This window comes from Protomyctophum bolini, assembly GCF_963924005.1.
Source record: "Protomyctophum bolini genome assembly, chromosome: 17".
Lineage (NCBI taxonomy): Eukaryota > Metazoa > Chordata > Actinopteri > Myctophiformes > Myctophidae > Protomyctophum > Protomyctophum bolini.
In genome coordinates, this window is record NC_137878.1 from 18,153,508 (window position 1) to 18,179,162 (window position 25,655).

At 41.5% G+C, this 25,655-nt stretch overlaps 1 protein-coding gene across 1 annotated transcript; it reads left to right on the forward strand.

Annotated features, from left to right (window-relative positions):
* Nucleotides 1–299: 299 nt before the first annotated feature.
* On the forward strand, nt 300–25,628 carry LOC308331368 (putative ATP-dependent RNA helicase ddx6). The gene is made up of 13 exons (XM_080786785.1): nt 300–438; nt 2,630–3,712; nt 3,811–3,915; nt 5,643–5,772; nt 6,219–6,365; nt 6,982–7,076; nt 9,578–9,700; nt 10,504–10,632; nt 12,082–12,198; nt 12,822–12,885; nt 12,983–13,084; nt 19,282–19,500; nt 19,730–25,628. The coding sequence occupies exons 2-12, from the start codon at nt 3,470–3,472 to the stop codon at nt 19,494–19,496; spliced, it is 1,470 nt and encodes a 489-aa protein (XP_080642911.1). The 5' UTR covers nt 300–438; nt 2,630–3,469; the 3' UTR covers nt 19,497–19,500; nt 19,730–25,628.
* Nucleotides 25,629–25,655: the final 27 nt, after the last annotated feature.

Here is a 25,655-nt window from a genome sequence, read left to right on the forward strand (position 1 = left end):
GGCTGAGATTGAGAAATGAAATGGCTGAGTTAGCCTACTATGTGGGGGTCCCCAGGGCCAGGGGTCCCTCTACAGTCTACAGGCTCTATCACTACGCACAGGCAGCCGCACACTTCCAAGGTGCCCAGTTTTCCCTAGTGCCCAGAATGTTTTGGTACGGGTTTCCCTTAACCGCCTGGAGGCACCACATTATCAGCACATCACACCAGCTGTCAGAAGATGGCGCTGGCGGTTAAGACCTCCACGTCATAAACCGGAGGAAAGCGAAGCAACGAGGAAGAGAGGGCGAAGAAGAAGGCGACCATGTTGAATTAGCAAGAACTAACACAATAGAGACGATTTATTTCGAGTATATTGAACAATTAAAGTAAAACTACAGGAGAAGACGTTGAATAACCACAAATATTGAATCACATTTAACAACAGCAAGACATAAAGGTGAGTTTGAAGTCTGTCCCAGACGTTTTATTTATTTAAAAACAAAAACATTCGTGTGTTGTTGGTTATCCTGCTAGTGAATGGCTAACGTTAGCCAACCGTAGCTGCTAAGCAGGCAGCTATACTGTAACGTTAACCTTATGCGCCAAGATGACATACATTCAACATGCATTTGGTGTAAGTTATTGTAACATAAAATAAATTTATTATTTTATATATTTTTTAGCAAGCATACTTGCTACTATAATTGCGTTTTGCTGTGTGGGATGGCTTTGTGTTTTGACGTCCATTGTCAACAATGTTAACTGGCTTATGTTGACAAACCCATGCAGCGGTTGGTTGTCCAACATGTTTACAAAAAAATAACTACGCATCGGACCAGGGTCATATATTTGGCAGTTGCACAAACCTCCTGAGGGTTTCTGCTTTATGGTTGTTTTAGGTTACAAATTATGGTTGCTATAATATAAAAGGTTATAAGGAAATCTTAGCTCTGGTCCATAGCCTTGGAGAATCCTTAAGGCTATGGATGGACTACTTCGGTAAAACATTTATTATTATTATTAGCTAATGATTCAGTGGCAGTGACAGTGAATAATGCTGAGTTGTAGACAAATGGGGAAACTCAGCCTTTACAGGAGTCCTTTACATTTCAGATTTTAAACCCAGGTCCCATCATTAAAAAACATATACATTTCATAGTTCACCGATTGAATACACAGGTCAGGACCACAATGGAAACGCCATTAGGGCCTTTCGGTGTTATGCTTTTAGCACCATTGTATAAATTATAATCTTACCCATACTATGTGCAAACTGTTAAAAGGATTCCTGGCTAAGCCTTATATGTAGAGATACACTGATACAATTTTGTTCTTAAAGAGTACAAGTACCAGTACTTAATTTTGAGTATTCTCCAATACAGAGTACCGATATGAGTACTTATTGTTTTTGTTGAGCAAACACCTTTTACCCCCCTTTTTCTCCAGTTTAATTTAATTGTTATGCCTTGTACTTGTACTGTAATGTTCAATTACAGGGCTTGTTCATTTAAATGTAATGTGTATGAGGGTGTATGTCTGTCAAATATATGGACCATATTGCGTATAGCCTACTCACTTAGAATTTGATGCATTTTGTGTTGTCATATACATTTACATTGAGAGAAACAAAGACTGCCAAGACAGAAAACCTGCTACACTCCAATTTAGAAGGGTGAGTTCTTGTAGGTGCAATGCTCAAAAGATACTCAATTTAAAGAAGGAATGGCAACGCTGAGGAAGGCCCATCTAGCCAAAATGCTTACGTTTGCTCGTCAGAGGTAAATAAACATGTGAAAAAGGACATTCAATGAGGGCTGGCATTCCTTATTTTAATTGAATATACATTTAAAATCACTATGGGGACCTTTACCTATACGGCAAGTACATGGGTAGGGTATCGGGCCCGATACCGGTATTGGTACAACTCTACTTATATGCCTTAATATGTTATAATTGCCCTCTAACTAAAATGAAAAACACCTCAAATATATTTTTTCATTAATAGTCTTTTACCCAGCAGGGAAAACGCCCCACAAAGTTGATGTCATGTGCATTTGGTTCGCCCTATGGTCTATGGAATGTATGTGCTAACTAAAAAAAACAAATTAATCCTTCCAAAAGTTTAATATGAGCATCAAAACAATATTTGAATTACGTTTATTAGCATGTTCATTTCACACATGGACAAATTACATTTTCCTGCAGAAATATAAATAGGTTTTCAATGTAATGGGTCCTGGGACCCAGGGGTGGTCTTTAGATGGGTCCCAGGGACATTTATGAGTCCTACTTCAACAACGTGAGAGTACAGTACTGAGTACAGTATTGCATCCCAGTACCCCTGGAGGGTGACATGATTGCGTCCTCTCAATTTAGTGAGTCTAAGGATGCCGGCTATTTGCGTCAATGAACCTGCAACAGGTGTAAAATATGAACTATTTCTAAAATAAATTGCATATTTGAGGTGTTTTTAGTTTAGTTTTATTTTAGTCATAGAGGGCAATTAACATATTATATAATAAATACTGCACCGGAGTGCACTCGCCTATTAGTTTGCATTGCACAGTGCGCTATAGCCAGGGATCCTAATGTATTCAATCAATCAAACTGCTGCCGTCAACAAATTGCATCTGTTATTCCATGGTTAGGTGACAGGTTTGAGTTGCTGGCAGACTTGCTGCGGAGGAAACGGGTTGATCTCACACACACCTACGACGGAAGGCCTGTGGTGGAAAATAGGTCAGACACCAGGAGCAAAAAGGAAACTTACTTAAGGACTCCAACGGGCACTTAAAGCTACTTTGCTTTGGACTGTAGTGACCCTTATTTGTTTTTTTGATGTCAGGAATCTGTTCTTTCACATGTGGAGGGACACGTACCCACAGAGTGGAGAATAAATATTGAACATTACAGACTACATGTTTTTTTTTTGGAAGACATTTGTACAAAAGTCGGAAATCCTATTTTCAAGGACAAATATATTGAGCGATTCTAATGGACTCAAAGCAAAGTAAACGCAGGAAATATTGCTGTTTAATATAGATAAAGTGTTGAACTGAGATTGTATTGCAGAAGTTATTTCCCCAGTTCAAATTGCCTTAGCTGTTCTATTTCAGGACTTAAAAACTCCTTTTGATACTTGTTCACATATAATTTTCTATATTGTGTGCAAGTAAATTCATGCATATGAATGCACATTTCTCTTCATTTCGAAGAGCTCTTGTATAAAGACTTATTTTTGGTTGTACGTCAGTCACTCTGTTGTTGAAGGGGACCATACTGCACGTACCTGTGTATATTATGTAAATACAAAAATCGACTTTCATTGTTAAAAAAAAGAAAAAAAGCTTTGGACTTAAAAGAATAGAGAATATTGTTTTGTTAATGCTTTATTAAACTTTTCTACTTTTGAAGAGGATTTTTAAAAAGGACAAAACCTTAAGAGGTGAAAACTGAACATCTTTAAGAGATAAAAAAAGAAGACGAAAATGGCAATGGCTAGAACAGAAAATGTAGGCACGGTTGTTATGGGACTGAACAAGCAGAACGGGCAGCTAAGAGGACAGCCCAAACCAGCCTCAATCCAGTCGGGCCCCACTGTCCAAGGAAAGTCTACAGGGGTACCCCAGAAAGCAGTCGGTGCCCCACAGGAGGGACCTGGTATTAAGTTTGGAGATGACTGGAAAAAGAACCTACAGCTCCCTCCCAGAGACTGTAGGGTCCGAACCTCAGTAAGTATTAATTTACTAGGTCTTTGATTTTACATTGGCATGAGGGTTATCTTTTGGTGCTTTTATGGTTCTTTGTTTCATCTATCCCCCCCACATAGGATGTGACGGCCACTAAGGGGAATGAGTTTGAAGACTACTGTCTCAAACGGGAACTTTTGATGGGCATCTTTGAGATGGGTTGGGAGAAACCCTCCCCTATCCAGGTATGACCTTCAGTTGACACTTCCCTGTGCATAACATGTAGTTCTGTTCATATTTGTGACCTGTGTTACCAAAATTAGCTTGATTAGCTGAAAACTCATTTTGTATTATGTACACCCTTAAGCCCCATTTCCCACATGAAATCCATGGATAACAAATATCTGACAGACAAGGGACGGTATAATTCACACATTTCTTTTTAACATTTGTGTTACCTGGCCAGTGGTCAATAAGAGTTTGCACACTGTAGCTCATTTTTTCAGATTTATTTAGTTACCACCTGAGTAGAATATAATATAAACTGCTTCATAGGAAAATGTTGGTGAGAGATTCTCTAGTAAATATATTATATTATACGATACAATACAATACAACCGGGCCAACCACAGCTGTCTGATCGGCTTCTTATCCCATTGCGTGCACCGGAATGATCGCTACGCCTCAAATTCATCCAGTGAGAATGTTCCGTGGTGCAAACACTAAGTGTGATTAAAATATGTTAATCTTTTAAAATTGCGTTATTGTTTCTGTAGTTGAAAATAATCAGTTAAAATCCCAGCCCTAAATATTATATCTCTATATTGCCTATACATTGTACTGAGGTCTTTACAAGAAAACAAAAGTGAAAGCCATTAAGAGAATGTGAAACGTAAGACTCCCTTACACAACAAGACTTTGACCAAACAAAGCCTGAGCTCCTCCTAAACCAGGTAATTCCAGAGCAAAGTCTTGACACCCAGAATATTTTTGAAAAAACATTGTTCTGATGTTGGGAGATCTGTATGGATTACATGCAACGTGAACGTATGGAATATCAATATGCTTTCATTCTCACTTCAGCTGCAGGTGGACAGTTACATAAATGATACTTGATTTGCAGAGCAGAATTGTATGGAATATGGAACACAGTAGATTTACAGCTTTCAGTGCAAGTGGGAGAGTAAGCTGTGGAAATGGGGAGTTTTGGGCTTCCATGTGAAGTTACTGTTATTTGTATACTATACATTTTCAGAGAAAATTGTAACACAAACTGTTATTTTGCTTTGTACTCTGATTTGGACTGGATTTGGGTTGCCACAGTCTGAACAAGGCACTAATCATGCCTTTTTAGGAAACTGTCTTCCTTAACTTGACGTCTTTAAATTAATCTATCCAATATATTGCGGCTGCCGGGATTGTTTAATTACCTTTGGAGCATACGCCAAAGTATTTGCGGCTTTGATCCATGAAAATCTGCTTGAAAACGCTCCAATAATTTGCTATTGAGCCGACAAAAAAAATCCACCTCCTTGATCCGGGTCTTAGTCAAAGAGCAAAACGAGCTCGTTCACTTTGCATTGGACTCCCAGAAGAATTGGATTTCCCAGGAGCCCTTGCAAGCCGGCGGTTGGTTGAATTCCGGTTACGTTCTCATAACGTGTCCGCCTTGTCACCATGTCCGGGACAAATACGCAATTTATTTTAAATTATTACAAAACGCAGAATTAAACGCATAAAACAAATGGCACGTTTAGTGTATTAAGCAGCAGCAAAACATGGATTAAATGGTGTGGAAAACGGGTTATGCAGCAAAACTGTTAATCTTATGTTAAGATTTATTTTACGTTTCAGTTGATGGCAAGCCAGAGGAGAGAATGACATTCAGGATCATATATAGCCAATTTAGATGGTGTGATGAACCTTTCTGAACCATAGGGATGATTTGTTAACATAAAATGCTCACTTCCAGGAGGAGAGCATTCCCATAGCCCTGTCTGGACGTGATATTCTGGCCAGGGCCAAGAATGGAACGGGCAAGAGCGGAGCTTACCTTATTCCACTACTGGAGAGAATAGACCTGAAAAAGGACTACATACAGGGTGAGCCTAAGTGGAAGCCTGTACTGTACCTTTTTTTTCTTGTACCATTTCAGATTGCGTGTCATGTCTGGTATTTATATTTCCTCGCTACTTCACAACATCCACAGTTAACAATTTCCTCTTCACCACCCATCTCATTCTCCCTCACTCACTGTTGTCTTTCCATCCTCATGTTCCCCTATTCAATCCTCCCCAAGTCAACTTCCCTCCATGTACACCAAGACTTTCTTGATCTACACAGTAAAATCGTCAAAGTTTATTTATCCATTTGTTACTCTGTGTACAAAGATAACCAAATGGACCTTTTACGGGTCCATTTGGTTATTTGCGACTAGTGAAATTAGAACTGACTATTTCACTATTGGAGATGCTGCCCTGTCCATATTAACGTATGCCTGTGTCTTACTCATAATCCACTTATCTGCTTGTCACTACTCTATCCATAGCCATGGTCATGGTTCCCACCCGTGAGTTGGCCCTGCAGGTGAGTCAGATCTGTATCCAGATCAGCAAACACCTGGGAGGAGTCAAAGTAATGGCTACGACCGGCGGAACCAACCTGCGAGATGACATCATGCGTCTGGATGAGACTGGTAAAGATGATATGCATACTAACATGTTGTGCATAGCAGGGGTCCCCAAGCTTTTTGAACCCAAGGACCACTTCCAATCATTTCAATACCTTTTGTGGACCTCCCCCTCGCCACCTTTTTACCTTTTAAATATGTATTTATTACTTACTAACCACCAGTGTATATAAACTTGTATTGTTTATACTAAACTAAACATGTATTCTTTATTAACCCTCTTTAATTGCATAATGGGGATATTTGACGTTGACGGGTTGGGGTTCACTGACACTGATGTATATCATGTCTATTTTATGCAATATTAAATAATTAAGAATACTCTTAACAAGATTCTATGCATTCAGAAATGCTGTGCTGTATAGCATCTTGTGTTGAAATATCAATTTCTTGGACCTATCTAGTATCTACAAAATAATAAGATTAAAGGCTATTATAGAGTTGGGGCCCCTGCTGTGCTGTTTTTGCATGACGTCTTAAAAATCCTTTGTTCCCCTCACCCATATCATGGTTTCTATTTGTTATGCATTATAGCTTTCACCTTGATCAACCTGGTCAGTCCTAATGTTTTGTGAACACAAGTGCTTTGTGTAAATTGTTTCTCCTCCTGCTACCCCATCAGTGCATGTGGTCATCGCCACGCCTGGCAGGATCCTGGACTTGATCAAGAAGGGAGTCGCCAAAGTGGACAGAGTCCAGATGATGGTGATGGATGAGGTATGATTTAATAATAAAATGATAATATACTGTCATAAGAACCTGACACAGTTTATCATATTTGATTGTATATAGAAAATGTAGTTTGGACAATTCAGAAACATTTAATTTCACATAAGCCTGCATACTTCCAGCAAAAATCAACTTGCAAGGCTTGAAAGCATGCTGATTTAATTTAACACAAAGTATGCCTGTCCTGTTCAGTCCTTTTTCCCCTCAAAATTAGAAACTGCGATCTTTTAGACCTAAACATAGCCTGGAATGAGAACGTGGCTCAAATATGGACGACTATCACTTCACTATCACGGGGCGAGCGGAAGTGACCCGTCTTGTAAGCTTATAGCGCGGATTTCTTTGGCACTGGCGCCACGTTCTGGCCTATAGGGGAAGCACACATTACTAATTGGGATTATCACTCTAGTGCTAAACACACAACCCAACAACGTTCATGAAGTTTTCTATTAATGATTCTATAACTGTATTAACAAAAACATATCATATCACCCGTGCTAATTGACCTTTGCTAAATCTCACACCAACAGAGCGTGTCCAATTCTAGCTTGGCAACTGTTGCTAAACTGGCTTGGCAGTTGGCACTCTTCCGTCACCTGTCAGCTGGCAAATTATACAAACCAAACTAAATGTACAAATCCGAAGTGATCTAATGTTGATGGGTTGACGCCTCTGGTTACTTTGGCATGGTGTATCCTGAATCAATATAAGATTAATTTATTATTTATTAGCGGTGTGGTTTAGGCTGTTAATATTTTTTTAATTCAGAATCGCAGCACAAGTTTTATAGGTGTTGTATAGGCTGTTTCGCATTCCGCACAATTAAATTATTAGTATTTATTAACTGTAAAGTAGGTGGGGCTTAGGGAAGGGTGAATTGTCTAATAATTTCGCCCGGTCTGTGTAGACCGTGCCAGCCAACCTGCCACTTGATGCGTATGAAAATAAAACAGAAAATTTGTGCCTGGTTTGCTGGGACCAGATTACATAAATGACCATATGTCTTACGTCATCATTTAGAGCTAGTCATACGTATACTATATACATAATCAGTAAAATAAAATAGCAAATTGTGCCTGATTTTCTGGGACCAGAGTACATGGTGTGTGTATATGTATGACTAGCTCTCAATGATGACGTAAGAAATATGGTCATTTATGTAATCTGGTCCCAGCAAACCAGGCACAAATCTGCTGTTTTATTTGCATACGCATCAAGTGGCGGGTTGGCTGGCACGTTTTTTTGCGCAAAGTAACCACAGTATACTGCTAATCAACTTACAACTACATACTCTATAGTATATGTATAACTGCTCTCAATGATGACGTAAGTAATACAACATGTTTCTGGGGTGTATAAAAGTTGAACCATACTTATTACTTAACAATACTAGGTGTTTACATGCATAAAGTAGATAGGTAGCAAATAGTTACACCTAATAATTAGACATTTCAAACGTTCCTTCACAGAGATACTGAGGTTCCACAGTTTACAGCAGTCGAAAATACTTGCGCGCTCTGCTTGCGCACTAGTTGGCCAACTAGTGACAGCCAAGTTCTTTTCAACCGTTTTTATGTATATAAAAACGGTTGAAAAAAACTTGGCTGTCACTTTTTGGAACCAAGTAACCACAGTATACTGCTAATCAAATTACAACTACATACTCTGTATGTAGTTGTAATGTGATTTGTAATTTGTAAATCTGTGCCTGGTCTGCTGGGACCAGATTACTAAAAAAGTAGTTAGGTAGCAAATAGTTACACGTAATGATTATACATTTCAAACGTTCCTTCACAGAGATACTGAGATGTGATAGTTTCCAGCGGTCGAAAGTACTTGCGCGCTCTGCTTGCGCACTAGTTGTCCATTTATGGCCTACTAGTGTGCAACAAGCAAGTATGCACTCGGCAGAGTGCAGTTCTAGTTGATACTGTGTTAACCCATTCTGGGCGGGAACCCATTTTGGTGTTAGCACTTTAGCTATTGAAAAATAGCAGATCTACCAGTAAGACGCGCAAACGCGGGAAGCGAACTCAGCTGAGACCCTGCAGATCATGTCTGTCTGTCTGTGTGTCTGTCCCGCTGTTACTGTATATGTGGACCTGGCCCCTTTTGTGCCCATATGTGGAGCTGAGTGGACCTGGCCCCTTTTGTGCCCATATATGGAGCTGAGTGATTGCTGATGCAACACACTCCATATTTGGATAGCGGGACAGACAGACAGACACACAGACAGACATGATCTGCTAGGTCTCATAGTAAGTGGTCACTGCGTTCGCAACAAGCTCATAGAGTGCCACCGAGTGGCGCGCTACGAGCTTGTAGGTCTGCTATTTTTGAAAAATCGAAGAGAGACTGACATAGACATTTTTAGAATCTGATCTCGGGTCAGAATGGGTTAAAAATCTACCACAATCTTTGTTGGTGTTTCACATTGGCACAGACTCTCCTTTGTCACAATATAATATATGGAGTCCACTTCCTCCCAGGCGGACAAGCTGCTGTCTCAGGACTTTGTGGTGCTCATTGCGGATATCATCAGCTTCCTGGCCAAGAACAGGCAGATCCTGCTCTACTCTGCAACCTTCCCCATCAGCGTGCAGAAGTTTATGGTGAGTAGTCAAACTAGCTGCCTGCCGCAGCTCTGTCACACTAGTTTAAAGGACGACTTTGTGTTTTCTTTTTCAACCAAGGTTCATGTTTTAGGTTGAGTATTATTTCTTTTTCATTTGCTGCAGGGGGCGGGGGTATTCGAACATGGGGCTAAATATGTATTTAAAAAGAAACATGGTGATTTATTTATTTTATTATTTACTATAGCCCTACTAGACCCCAATAAATTACATCTGGCCACAAAATATAACCGGATCTATTGAATGTGAAGGGGGAGGTGATTGAGCCTATTACACACAGTATGGGAGCCCCCTAGTACATCCCCCTTCACATTAAGTAGATCCTGTGATCTTTTGTGGCCAGATGTAATTTCCTGGGGTCTAGTAGGACTATAGTAAATAATAATAAACACAATTGCCGTAAAAAACGACATTTAGCCCCATCTTTGAATGCCCCTGGCTTCCTGTCAAAAATAGCTCAAATAAAAAAGTTGTCCTTTAATTGCTAAGGGCCACCTGGCAACACCAGGCTGTTCGCTCCAAGACCAAGATGTTTTGATGTGGAGTATAGTATACCCAACCTTATACAGTAAAATCCTCATTTAATGTAACTCTGAGAATGTACAAATGGCACCAAATTTGTACACTCTTCTCAGAGATACAAATGGATAACTGACTGAGGATTTTGTTTTTACTGTGTACCTATGTACTCTATGGTGTTTTTGTTATACTTTGAGTCTTATTTATCTCTCCCCTGATTCACTTCTCTTCCTTTTCTTGTCTCTATGTATCTCTGCCTCCAGGCCAAACACCTTCAGAAACCCTATGAGATCAATTTGATGGAGGAGCTGACCCTGAAGGGCATTACTCAGTACTACGCCTACGTTACTGAGAGGCAGAAAGTTCACTGTCTCAACACCCTCTTCTCCAGGGTAATGGACTCACTCCCACATCTACTCTTGCACAGGAATACACAGGGGCAAACACATCATACAAGTGGTTTGAAACTGCAATCCATAACTTTCAAGTCCTACCTGGGATTCCGCATGAATGAACAAATTCTTCCAATAAGACATCCCCCGCTTGGCCAGGCAAGAGATTGCATCATGGGCTTCATTTAGGCAGTACTTGTTGTCAATTAGATGTCCTTCCTGACACGAGGGTTTCAATTCTCAATGGAAAGTAGAGAGATCACCTCCAACTACTGCAGATGTACCAGCTATATTTGAATCGGTAACCGGAATGCTCGCCTCAAAACACTCTCGCCCCCATTTTTCCGACTGCTCTGTGGAGTGGTTCTTGTATTTGTTTTACTGAGGATAAGGTTAGAAATGAGTTTAGGGTTAGGCATAGTTTTACTGAGATTAAGTTTAGGAATGGGGTTAGGTTAGGTTAATGTTTTTTGTCCGGTGCTCTGATGCGTATGTCCCGTGGCAACGTATGACGTAATGATTAATTTGTGCTTGATATGGCATTGGTTTCAGATTACATGCATGTATACATGGGGCATTACCTTTAATCCACCCGACACTGAAACATATCATTATTACGTCCCCATCGAGAGCCAGTTATACCCTGGCATTGGTACATATCTTCATCACGTCATATGCTGCTACGCATCAAACGACCCAAGTAACCACAGTATACTGCTAATCAATTTACACATTACATATACATATAGGCATTTCCTGTAATCCACTGAAACATATCTTTATTACGTCACCATTGAGAGCCAGTTAGAAATTAAAGAAATGTTATTGAAAGTTAAAAATAAATAATATTTTACTATATACGTGATAACATTCTTTTTTTTCTCCTACTTTTCATCCAATATCCATGTTTTATTATTATTATTTTTCTTTGAGAGACTACAAATCTTCTAAATCGATGGGACTGTATTTATTTTATAGACTGCTTTTACCATACCTACTATTTGTTTTGAACATAGCTAAACCTAATAATTCAATATTGAAACCGTTATTTCTCTGAGAGGCTGAGATTTGAAAGTTCGTAGCGGTCGACAGTACTTGCACCCTCTGCTTGCACACTAGTAGGCCATTTATGGCCTTGTGTGCAACACGACAGAGTGCAGTTCTAGTTATGTCTGTGTCCCTTTTTATGCTCATATATGGAGTTATTTTCAGGTATGCCCAAATATGGAGTCTATGCAGATGTCAGAACATTATTTGTGATGTCGAAACAGGCCAGCTCCATATATGGAGTCAGGGCAGAAGCTGTCAAGCAATTTGTAGCACTTCCACCAAATCTATGTGATGGCAGTGTTTATCTTCTTCTATTGTAAATTCTAAGCACTACCAATAATGGTTGAAACTTAATTTATTGTCTTTAATGTTTCACGCTCTCTGCCTTTTCTTCTACAGCTGCAGATCAATCAGTCGATCATCTTCTGTAACTCTACTCAGAGGGTTGAGCTGCTGGCCAAGAAGATCACCCAGCTGGGATATTCCTGTTTCTACATCCATGCCAAGATGATGCAGGTAAGGGACAATGTCACCAGAAGAAATTAGATTTTTGTTTTTTTGCCTTTCAGTGTATTGAATAGTGTTCCAGTTATACTTGTACAGTAAGTGCAATGCTGCTCTGCTGCTCTGCAGCGGATGGTGAGATCATTGCCTTCCTGCCCTCTGTGGCATTTACGTCGGCAGGTGTAGGAAAATGGCTACCAGCATCATGAAGGATGCCACCCACCCTGCACAGAGTCTGTTTGTCCCCCTCACTTCGGGCAGGAGGCTGCGTAGTATTCAGGCCAGCACCTCCAGGAAGAATAGCTTCTTCCCTGTAGCTGTGAGAATCATGAACTCTAGACCTTGAACTGTAACCTTTGCACTAGTGATCCGTGAGACTACACATGAACTCTGCATTATGAACTTGAACTGTGACACTTGTTTATTTGTAATGCTGTTTTCAGTGCTGCTGCTTCTTTATGGGCACATGCAATATCAGTGGGTGGTGCAATTTTTGCACATTAGGTTTTATGTTTATGAAGTGTTCTTTTTAGATTTTTGCCTGACCAGGAACTGGGTAAACAAATGTTGTTCTTTACACGTATATAATGACAAATCTCCTTGAACCTTGAAGTTATTTCTTTTTGTTTTTCTAGGAATACAGAAACCGTGTTTTCCACGACTTCAGAAATGGTCTTTGCAGGAATCTGGTCTGCACAGGTCAGTTCATTTTCTATTACTGTTCCATTTAAGAAACTTAATCAAAGTGTTCCCACGTCAAGTGTTGACCATAGTTTCTCATCCTCTTCTCCATCAGATCTCTTCACCAGGGGTATTGACATTCAGGCTGTTAATGTTGTCATCAATTTTGACTTTCCTAAGAATGCGGAGACTTACCTCCACCGCATTGGAAGATCAGGTATGCCTTTTGTAATTTGTTCCTCATTATTTATTTATTTAATATTATTTATGGCTTTTTTGCCTTTATTTGGGGTACAGTAATGTGACAGGAAAGGGGGAGAGAGATGGTGGGAAGACATGTGGCAATGGCCAACCGTCTCGGGCTGGATTACCGGTACGCTGTCGGACTGCGGCCTAGGTGCCTGGACCACTCGGCCACGGCCCAGGCTTGTCCCTTATTATTACAGGCCTTTATCAATTGATATTTAAATTAGCCAAAAGGGTGCTTGTCTCTTTTTCAATATATATTGACAGTAGGCACGATGTGATGTAACTGCCAATTGTGCCATAATGGAGCGACTGCTTGTGAAGAATGTTTTATTTGTTTTAAGTATATGAATGCCCACATGTATGCATTTTGCCAGAATACACACATGGTGGCAGCAGTCATTGTTATGTTATTATCCTAGTCTAATAATAACGAGGCAGAGGGTGAGGTAGTTCTGTTTACTTCAGTAGCCAGCATAGTAATGACGTGACATGATACACTCTGTTGTTCTGTATATCGAGCGTTCTCATTGGCTGTTCAATGTTAACCCTTACACAACATCTCCCCCTTTTAAGTAAGAAACATTCCTTTGTTATTTCAGCAATAAACATTCAACAAAATACTTCTTCTTTTCAATAATATCCTGAACTTGGAAATCTTCTGAAACAGTAACTTCACATGAATTCACACATGCAATAACTTCAAACCAAATCAAAAATCAACTGTACTTTTGTTCTTCTTACATTAAATCAACATCAACATTTCAAATCAACATTTCTTCCTTTTACATTCCTCTTTTCTTCTTTTTTTTTTTTTTTCTTTTTTTTTTTTTAGTACACTGCACCGTATATTTATAAGTCCAGTCTCTTGGGTGGACGTGAGTGTCTCCCTGAGCTTGTGACATAGTGCGGTGTGGTGCGTGTGTCACCTGCAGTGTTGCCCGCACTACCAGAGTCTGTGACAACTGGAGTGTGTGTGTGTGCATCAGAGAGCGGCTGGTGAGTTGCACGCAGGTGCGCACTGGTTCTTCTCAACAGTCCATTCTCCGTCCTGACGAGATAAGACCTTGGGGCTGCTGTCGGTTGTATGACTGTCCCATGGGTGTTCTCTGTAGTGATCCACACACTCTGGCCTGGGTGCAGTTCTGGTTGGTCGTGTGCTCTGTGACGGTTGTTGTAGAGTCTCTCTTGTTTCCTCTTCGACTGCATCTCCATGCTGCGGAACTGCTTGATGTCGGGCCATTTTGGAGACAAGGCTTTGGGCACTTGAGGTAGAGTGGTCCTCAGTTGTCTCCCCATTAGGAGCTGTGATGGAGAATAGCCATTCTCCAGCGGGGTGGCTCGATAACTGAGCAGAGCTTTAGCCTGATCTCCTCCTTCTTTCCACAAGCCCTTGACAGTGGCCACAGCGCGCTCCGCTTCGCCATTGGCTTGGGGGTACCTTGGGCTGCTTGTTATGTGAGTGAAGCCATACTCACTGGCAAAGTTCTTGAAGAGAGCACATGCATACTGTGCGCCGTTATCTGACATCAGAAATTCTGGCACGCCATGCCTGCCAAAGACGTTCTTTAGAGCTGCTATGACTGTGTTGGCTGTTGCAACGTTGAGGTGGGCAACTTCAATGTAACGGGAGAAATAGTCAACTGCCACAAGGTATGTTTTCTTGTCCCAGATGAACAAGTCTGTCCCTATACGTTGCCATGGTCTCTCAGGTACTGGGGTCGTTAGCAGGGGCTCTCTCTGTGTTGTCCTGTGTTGGGTGCATAAGAGACATTTTCCAACTTTCTGGCTAATGTCTGTTGAAAGCCCTGGCCACCAGAGCGATTGGCGGGCTCTGGCGCGGCACTTGACTATGCCTTGGTGGCCCTGATGGAGGATGTCGAGCATTTCTGGCCTCAATGAGCTGGGGATGACGATCCTTTGACCTTTCAGAAGAAGATCTCCAGCCAGGGACAGATTTTGTCTCTCCTTCCAGTAGGGTCCCATTTCATGTGGTAGGTGGGCTTTGTCAGGCCACTGTGTTTGACAGTAGCGGATTAGTGTACTGCAGATGCTGTCCTCTTTCTGCTTTTCTGCAAGCTGCTTCAATCTAGCTTCAGTAGCAGGAAGAGACTGTATGATTGCATCCACAAAGATCTGGACATCTGCTTCCAGCTCTTTCTCTGCCTGAGTGGCTGTGTGCTCCACTGGTGCTCGTGACAATGTGTCTGCGGTAATGAGTTGCTTGCCAGGCACATGTACGATGTCATAGGTGAATTTTAACAGTCTCAGGCGGAATCTCAGCACTCGAGGAGGAAGTGCGTCGAGCGCCTTAGTGCTTAATAACGGCAGCAAAGGTTTGTGATCCGTTTCTAGGGTGAACCTCATGCCAAGCAGGTAGGGTTGGAGGCGCTCACATGCCCAGGTTACTGCTAGTGCTTCCTTCTCAATCTGAGCGTAATGTTTCTCTGCATCAGACAGACCTCTGGATATGAATATAATGGGCTTCCAGTCGCCGCTCTCTGGCTGTTTCTGGACCATAACGGCTCCAAGACCGAAGGACGACGCGTCGGCTGACACGCACGTCTCTGCACTGGGCGAGTAGACAGCAAGGACTCTCGCTGAGCTGATCTCCGTCTTCAGCTTCTGAAAAGCCTCTCGCTGCGGTGCTCCCCAACACCATTCTGTCTTCTCCGACAGAAGGTCTTTCAGAGGTTGTGTGAATGATGAGAGGTGAGGGAGGAACTTGCCCAGGTAATTAGCCATGCCCATCACTCTTCTGATGTCGGCAACACAGGTCGGTTCTGGCATTTCCAGAATGGCTTTGACCTTGCTTGGGTCTGGGTTGACTCCCTCTGTGGTGATGCGATGTCCGAGGAACATTATGTTGCTCCTGTTGAACTCACATTTGTCCTTATTTAGCGTTAGTCCTTCAGTTCTCAGTCTCTTGAGAACTAGGTGCAGCCTGCCATCATGCTCAGCCTGATCCTGGCCAAACACCAATATGTCATCGGCGTGGCATACTGTTCCCTCGCAGCCCTCCAGCATTTGTGTCATACGTCGCTGGAAGTGTTCTGGAGCTGAGGAGATCCCAAACGGCAGCCTGTTGAAACAATAGCGGCCGAATGGGGTTATGAAAGTGGTCAGGAGGGCACTGTCTTCAGTCAGGGGAATTTGCCAAAACCCTGATGTGGCATCCAATTTGGTGAATACTTTTGCTCCTGTGAGCATGGCTAGTGTGTGGTCCACCGCTGGCAGGATATGTCTCTCCCGCTTGACCCACTGATTTAGGGGCGTCAAATCCACACACAGCCTCAGTTTGTCCTTCAATCTTCCTTTGGGTACAACCACTAGGCCTGCACACCATGGAGTGGGTTGTGTGACCTTAGATATCACACCCATCGCTTCCATGCGTTCCAATTCTGACCTCACTTTATCCCGCAGTGGCAGTGGGACTCGACGTGGGGCAGACAGAGCATGGGGTGTGGCCCCTGGTTCCAGTTCAATTTTGTATGGGTCTTTCAACTTCCCAAGCCCTTTGAACACCATGGGGTAAGTATTTAAGATGTCTTCACCCACTTGAACAGTGTGCACCCGTTTCACAAGTGTCAAAGCCTCAATGGCTGGAAGCCCCAGCAGTGGTTTCATCAGTTTGGCCACCACGTAGACATCCTGTTCTGTTGTCTTGTTTCGTATCTCCAGTCTTCCTCTGAAGTGTCCTTGCACATCCAGGCGCTGCCTGCCCGGACCATACAGGGGTATTTTTGGCGGCTGTAATGCCCCATGCTTCTTTCTGGAGTATTGGTGGCTCGGAATAGCTGTAACTCCAGCTCCAGTGTCTATTTTGAATTCCACTGTCTCTCCATTCAGTTCCAGAGCTTCTCTCCACTCATGTTCAACATTGTCCATGTCAATTATCACCTCTCCTAGAAAGGCAATTTCTTCTCCATAGTCTGAAGACTCCTCTGTGATGTCATTGATGCCACCGGCTGAACGACATTTGCGGGAATAATGTCCTTTGCGCTTGCATTTGTGACATTCCGCCTCTTTTGCAGGGCAATCCTTCCAGGGGTGCTTCACAGCATGTCCGCATCGTCCACACCCTGTATCTCTGTTTTTATATTCCGGCCTTTTATAGTCCGGCTTGGCTTGTGAGCTGTATTTTTGTCCCTTTTGGCCCCTCTGTGTCTGTCGCCTCGCACCCATAGCATCCAGGTTGTGGTTGTCTGACTGTCTGTCATTTACACTGCCACGCAGCATTGGCTGCTGCTTTTTTATTTCTTCACTCTGGCGCACCCTTGTAACCGTTTTCTGTAGTGTCAGTTCAGGGTCCATCTGTAATGACTCAGACAGTTTTGCATCTCTGACACCAACGACAATCCTGTCTCTAATGAGTTCTTCTCTGAGATCTCTAAATGCACAGTGCTCAGCTAGGCTATGGACAGCAGTTATAAATGGTTCAGCACCTTCTCCAGGCTCCTGGTAGCGCCTGTTGAACCGTGCACGCTCAAAAATGACATTTTTCTTGCTCACACAGTGTCTCTCAAAACCTCTCTTGACATCATCATAAGACTTTTTCTGATCCTCACTTAATGGCAGGACATGCAGTATATCTTCCGCTTCGTCCCCTAGAGTATACATGAAAGTATTCACTTGATATTCTTGGGACTGTTTGTCCAGGCTGGATGCCATTCTGAACCTTTCAAAACGCCTTATCCATTTAGGCCATTCATTTGCATCAGTAAAGTCAAACTTGCCTGGAGGAGTAATCTGGACACTGCTTACTGGAGTCATTGCAGCTGGAGCTGCTTGTGCTGCTGGCGCCACCACTTGGTTATCTCCGTTTTGCATCTTTCAGCTTTTATTTCAAACTTTTTTTTTTAATTTCCCAAAAACGTTTTTTTTTTTTTTTAATGTTCGTTTTTCTGTCAAAACCTCCCGGCCGTCGTTTTCGTTTCGTTCCGACGTCCCTCTGTTCACTCAATGACTTGTTATGGCTCTCCTCTGTAGACTATGTGCACTGTTAGCTTAGCCCCAGTTAGCCCACAACATTAGCCTCTGTTGACTGACACTTGCCACTCGCTCCGTCCGTTCCTCTTGCAGACTTGCGGTAGCGTTCCACTTCTCACTCGGAGGCAGAAGACTTTCAGACACTTTCCTAATGCCTACTTTATTCTGACACCATGTTATGTTATTATCCTAGTCTAATAATAACGAGGCAGAGGGTGAGGTAGTTCTGTTTACTTCAGTAGCCAGCATAGTAATGACGTGACATGATACACTCTGTTGTTCTGTATATCGAGCGTTCTCATTGGCTGTTCAATGTTAACCCTTACACAACAGTCATCACTACCAGTAGAACGGGTAAAGGTTGAGTGTGATGTTTGATCTACAAGCTCGCAAAGCAATGTGACATACAAGCTTGTACCCGGGAGCAGTATGGGTTAGCGCCCCAGCCTGTGTCTTCCGTGAGGAAGAAGCCCAACAAACCCACGGTGAGGCCTTTAGGAGGGCCATGCAAGCCTCAAGCGGAGCCTGCGGCACCACCAAGGGCAAGGTGGAGCCTGCGGAACCGTTGCGGCTTGAGAATCCACCATTCCTGAATAAAGTGCCTGGTGCTGGGAGTCTGGTGCAACGCACAGGGCCTGACCTGGTGAGAGCAGGAGTGGACCTGGTGAGACGTAGGAGGGGCCCGGACAGGTGTCAACCCACAGAGCCTAGTCCTTCCATGTGCCAGAATGGTACCTCCCAGTCCCGGCAGAGTAGTTCAGGAGTAATGGATTGTGTGGCCCTGGTTTTTCCCTAATGGGACTTATCGAGGGTAGCTACTGGGACGTAAGTCGGGACTTGATCACTCCCGGCTGGGTCACCTGAGTGAGGGGTATGATGTTGCGAGACCCGAAACCCTGATGACCTTGGAAGTTGGGATACATCACTGAGGATACGTCCCAGGTGCATCCATTTATGTATGTATTTTGTTATATGTAGTAGATCTGCTATTTTTAGCAACCGTTTCCTACTTTCGACAAATGTTTGCCTATTATGATATTGTTTAGAATGGGGATGGTAGGGTTCAAGTGGTAATGGGAGGTCTTGGTAAACCTTCTGGACAGCTGGTCATCCTGGCAGGAGAAAAAAGGAATGTGGATTAATAACCTGTTCACGGTTTTATTTTTCACATTCTCTAAGGGAGGTTTGGTCACCTGGGCTTGGCCATCAACCTGATCACCTCAGAGGATCGCTTCAACCTGAAGGCCATCGAAGACCAGCTTGTGACCGACATTAAGCCCATTCCTGGAAGCATTGACAAGAGCCTGTACGTGGCTGAGTTCCACTCTGCCAACCCCGACTGTGAGGTCGAGGAGGTTGAGGAGAAGTCGGGACGCCAGCAAGACAACTCCTAAGCTGGTGAGAAGTGAGCCAGTGTCTGAATTTCAATGTACATATTTGCTAGGGAGGGAAGTCTTAACTTTTATTTAATAAATTCATTGTAGCGATCACATTTTTGGAAGTAAGCCGGTTTCTGTTGTTGCAAGACAAAAACAATGTGTACCATTTGTCTTTAAGTGGTCTCTGTGATGCTTGAGAAATATGACTCTGTTTCCTTACCATAGCTGTTTTTTTCCCTTCCATCTAGGCCACTGGGACACACCAGGCTTTTGCACAAATATCGGCGCTTGCACACAAGCTTCAGGCAACTTTGAGTTTAACTTTTTGCAATCTTGGCTATTATTTTCAAAGCCTGTGAAATGGAAGTAATGGCTGTTTTTAGTTCCTCCTTTATTTTATTTTTATTTTATTTTTTTCGTTTTAACCCCCCTTTCATCGTTGATGAGAGCTGCCCACTGATTACTTTGTCCACTTGAAGTAATTTTATTTCCCATCAAAATCTTATTAGCTCATGCATTGTGCTACATTATTTCCCAGTACTTTCTTCCTAAATATACCCTGCTAAAGCTAAATATGAACAGTGTGCAGTAGCTTTGTATTGCATTGCTGCACTGCCAGAAACACAAATAGATTTCAGTGCTGCTCTGAACCTGTCTGAATATGTTGTCCCCTGAGACCACTATTGAAACCATTACCAGCAAATATTGAAAGGGTGTTTTTTTTTTTTTTTTAACTATGCTGTGCTCACACCAGCCATTGCCGTACCCCACTAACACTACTCTTGTCACAAAGTGCCTTAATTACTTCCACATGCACTCAAATCCATTCATAACCTCCCTGTCTGCTTCTCTCACACAGCCAGATAAATTACCATTTTTATTTTAACTGGTCAAATGTAATAGGGACACTGTTCTTTTGGACCACTTGGCAGTGCAGGGTGAAACACACTCACTATGAAAATTAAATTAAATTCTTACCATGAGGGGCAACAAATAAGAGCATACCTGATATTCTAGATGGTCATCTAGAATAGATGAACAACCCAGTGATGGGTAATCCATCTAGGAAGTACAACTCGGGATGATGGTGCTAACTCCGGTGCTACTGTAGAATACTGGCTTTATAGTACTAATAGTGTAATATCTAATGTACAAAAACAAATGGGACAATTCAAGGAGGCATTACTAATACAACAGCTGGCATCGCAATGTGTAGATTAGATTATATACAGAAATAAAGACTCGCCCCCGACAGTAAGCGACATTATTGTACCACGGAACAAAACCAGGATTATGCTCAGCTGTAGAATGAAATGCTTAAAATGATCTTATACTTCCAAGTGATACATGAGTTGAAGCCCATTTGGCGAACAAATTACTCTAAAATATACTTAAATACCTGAAACAGAACTTTGGTACCAAACTTTACAAAATGGTATTCGAAAGTGTGCCAGACGATTAGGCCATACTGTACAGTACATGCAGAGAATCGTTTGTTAGAAAGACTGTAGTAAGACGTTTAAACCAATCAAAAACAGGTGAGACTAACCAATCAAAATACAAATCTTAGCATTCTGAAACATTAAAAGAACAATGAGAGCAGTCAGGAAAATCCTCCATGTTAGCCGAACTCTGATTTGAATTAACAGAGGTTTTATCAGTTTGTTGAATACATAAATGTAGCTCTCTGCTCTTTGACTGCTTTGCTTTTATGAGCAGTGGCGATGCAAAGTAGTTCCCGAATCTTGGTGCCAGTGAGGACTTTGTGCGTTCAGGCAGGGAGTTCAGTTCATTGGAGTGTGTTCTGGGGTGGGTGAGAGGCCCCACCATGCTGAGGTTTGTCAGATCTTGGGTGGCATAGCGGATTGTCTTCAATGATCATGTGATCCTTATTTGGATGGTTTGGTTTCCACCATCACAAACTTGTTTTCACTACACAGGCAGGGACAACAGACTCATCAACTTTTAACAAAATGGTAATCGCAACCAAAAACGGAAATGGCGTTTCAGCATATTGCCTCATCCCGCTTCCAACAGCTAGACAAATTATGAGCACAAATTAGATTAATTTTAGTAATCTGGGTTCACTAAATCCTCCATTATGCAAGTATGAAAGATGTTATACATCTGGGTGTTAGAAACTTGGCTCCAACGCCAACTCTACTACATCCTGAATGTGGACATTTATTTTTAATGTGAACATTGCAATAAAAAAGGGCAGCTTGATGTGACTGTTAATTAACCTGTCACTCACTATGAATAATCATCTGTGGAGTTAAGTGATTTAAGATCCCCTAATACTAGATGGGCCCCATGTTGATGCAATGGATGGTCACCTACATCCAAGCAAACATGGTTGGACATTTAACACCAGCCACCAGTTTAGCACAGGTAAATTGTGTTTCAGATTGGTAAGGTTATGTAGGCTACTAGCCGTATTGGCAGGTAGCCAGTCATCATGTGTGTGCTGTTTTACATTAAATAATAATAATAATAATAATTTGGTTGGTAAAATGGTCATAGTTTAACTTTATTCTCACCTGCCACTGTGGTTGGTGGTGGAGGTACTTTTTATTTAATTATTGTCCTGAAAAACTATGTATCAAGGACTAACGTCAGGTCAGACTGGTTCAGAACAGTTTTTTCAAACATTGTGAGGCTATTTCTGAACACTTGTTTCTATCACAAAGCTGGCAGAGTTGATGTGTGTACTTCGAAAGGTGAAAAGGTCAATTGTAGAAGTAATTTAACATTTTAATTAATGCAAAACTATGGTTTGACTTTTTTCTACAATTGGCTCTTTAGTCTTTACCCTTTCAAATAAGTTACTTCACTGGACAAAGTTGTATAATTTGTAATTTCTTAATCGGGCATTTTGGACCCTGCATATTTTTTATTTGAATCCCCTTATCAGTTTCAAGTGTGTGTAAATGTTTTCGATGCCACTGCATATTTTGCAGCCCAGTGGGGAATGCCAAGTGTTACGTATTGTTTTATTTTCTTCTTGATGTCCATCATCCAGCATACAAGAGAGTGACGCCCAGCAGACAAAGTTAAACTCTTTGATATGGTGCACATAAAATTACTATATTACAAATACATGACATGTAGTGTATGCAATATATTGCTGCTTTGAGAGCAAAACCATGTACCTTTAGCAAGTAAAACGTTTAAGAGATTAGACTGTTTTGTTCTCAGATTGGACAGTCATAGAGAATTTTGGAATTGGGTTTTATGCGCCATGGAGTCATGAAACTCAACCTATCATGGATTGAATCAACTTGTAATTTTTTCTCTCTTCTGCAATCTTGTGATTAGTTGGACATCCTTTACTTTCCCCCAGCACAGCTGTGTTTGCAAATGTGAAAATGTGAGTGACTATCTTTTTCTTTTTTTCTCCACTTTCTTTTTGGAGGGTTGGGATCTACTTTGAAAGCGAAATTGTAGCATCTGAACTGGCAGCTGTGATGTCTTTTTTTTATCTTCCCCTTACAGAGCTTTATTTGGTTATGGGAAACAAATGCAGGAAACGTTTTTTGGTTTTATTTTTTGCTTTGTTACACGTTTTCTTTTTCTTTTTAACAATGCTTAAAGCAGGTAAGGGGATATTGCGATGCTTTAACATGGGGTTTTGTTTGGGTGGAGTTTGCACAAGCCTAGTCTTGATTGGGTGCTTTTAATGGCATCTTGACTTTTGATTTCTCCTCTCTCTGGTACTTAAACCTCCAGTATAACAGTGACACGACAGCAATAGTTTTTGAACTGAAACCTAATATTTCTGCCCTCCCAACCCCACCCCACCCCACACACACACACACACAACTCCAAAGTACACATTGTGAAATACTTGGGCAATTTGCTTGCTTCTTTTAAGTGCTGGAGAGAGTACCAAACTTAGCTTAGGTGTACCAGAGGAGAGTTTCTTCTTTGTGATCCTCGTGACACTGTTGATCTTTCTGTGATGGATAATCAAAGTGCTGTGATTGTTTTGGAGAACTTGCTCCTGTTTCACTAGGGCAATCTTTATACGAGGTGTTCAGAATCACTTTGAGGAAACAAATTGTAAATGATGAAATGTTTACACGTCACTTACAATTACAAATATATATATTGCTTCATGGTGGTGAAGTTAGACTTGTTTTAAATATCTATACTGACTTTCAGGATTTACATTGAAGCAAAACCAAAAATGTGCGTGCGTGTGTTGTGTGCGCGCGTGTGCGTGCGTGCGTGTGTGTGGGAGAGACATGCGGACAAATGTGTGCAAGACACAGAGGCTGTATGAAAATAAGGTTCTAGTGGATGAAAGATGCTATGTGGGTGACTGAGAAATGTTTACATGCAGCTTCATATAAACAATCTTCTCAAGATCTACACGAGCATTACATTTACTGATATTTCAGTTAGTTTGAAGATGTGTTTTCAGAGTTTCGTCAAATGGTTCCATTGGCCTCTGAGGTCTAGCTGGACTATTTGGGTTCAGTTTATTTTGATCTATGTTAAACTTGTCCCATTAAGATTGAGGCTGCATGTAATCGTAATGTGTATGTCAGGTTTCCTTGTTGTGTTGTGCTTATGCACAGGTTGTTTTTGTTTTATGTTTGAGACATACAAAATCAAGTGTGGTTCCATTCTGCAGGGATGTTTTCTTAGTTCCCCCCCCCCCCCCCCTTTTTAAACTAAATATTCAGGATTATTGTTTTCCTGCATATTTTAACTGTTTTGTTCCTGATCACATCCCTTGTCTGTGGTTACATATTCACCCTTGTGACCTAAGAACAGAACATGCCAAAAGTAGTGTTTGTACCCAATTAGCTGGGTCGATAGTTTTAATTGTTCAGTATTGACATTCCAGCCTCTATTTTGACAAATCCTTTGTTGCAAAATGTGTTTGCAGTTTCAGACCCCCCCCCCCCCTTCCTCATAAATGGCTTATATATGTATTTCCCCTTTTGGTACTAATTTTGACTTTATATTTAAACCATCAATAACTGGCTTCTAATATCTGGTCACTGGTCACAAAGGAGATTATGTCAATGACGCAAAGGAATGTTGAAAGAGATGTAATGTTGCCATCTGGTTAAGTGGAGATGTATGTCTCATGTCCCATATGTTTGTGCTTCTCTTAACCACTTTCAGCCTGGAATCCCTATTTTTGGCATGTCATTATATGCAAAGATGTTTTTAATGTTCAAAACAGCAGATCTATGTGTGTTACATTACATTGCAATTGCAACACATTGTAAGCTTGTAGATCAGCTATTGGACATTTTAAAGGGGGCTTGAGTGGTTAAGGAATGTGTTTTTGTTTAAATGGGAAGGGTGGGTTGGGGCAATATTTGTTTGAAACTCATTTTGGAAAAGGGTAACCGTGTTCAGAAAAGTATGAACAAAGAAAATGCTTTGAAATTGGGGTACAAAGTCAAATTACTGGGGTTACAGCTTTTGGGGTTTGGATAATTGTTCATTGATGGAATTGTGCAGCAGTGAGTTTCCTTTACCCCTGTTTTATTGCTGCTGTTGAATAGTGAAACTGAACTGGGCCTGTTAATTTTGTAGATTCGCCATGCTTCGTGAGGTTTAAGCCAAATTTACTGAGACACTTTCAATATGATTGTTGCATTCATATGCTGTAAAAAAATATATCAAAAAGTGATATTTAAATTGGCAGTCAAAATTAATATTAAGCCGTTATAGCTACAGCATAACCCCAAATGGTACTTCCACATTCACATGAGGGGCAAGGCTTTTTTTAGACACCAGATAGTTCTGTATTGTCTAGTTTTTGTTAAGCTTCTAACTTAAAAGACAACTATGTTTTCAGTCCCAGTTCAAATGAAAAACTAAGAACTTAAATTGGGTCTATCTAAAAATCCTCTGCCCCCTCAGACCAAGTAGGTGGTGTTTTTTCTCCACACTTCATGGCACAGTATAGATCTCCTTGTCATAGAGATCAATAGATTACAAATTTATTTTGATTGGCGTATATTGCATCAAAAGAAATGTCATTCATTTTGTGTTTGAATATCCTAGCCTCCCTATAAATGTGGTGAATAGAGGAACAGTATTTCAAGAACTTGCTGATCACTCTGCTCTGCTGACAATGCAAGGGATGATGAAACTAAATAAATGTAACTGTCATTCAAATTGTTTTGTGTTTTTGTTTGCATGTGA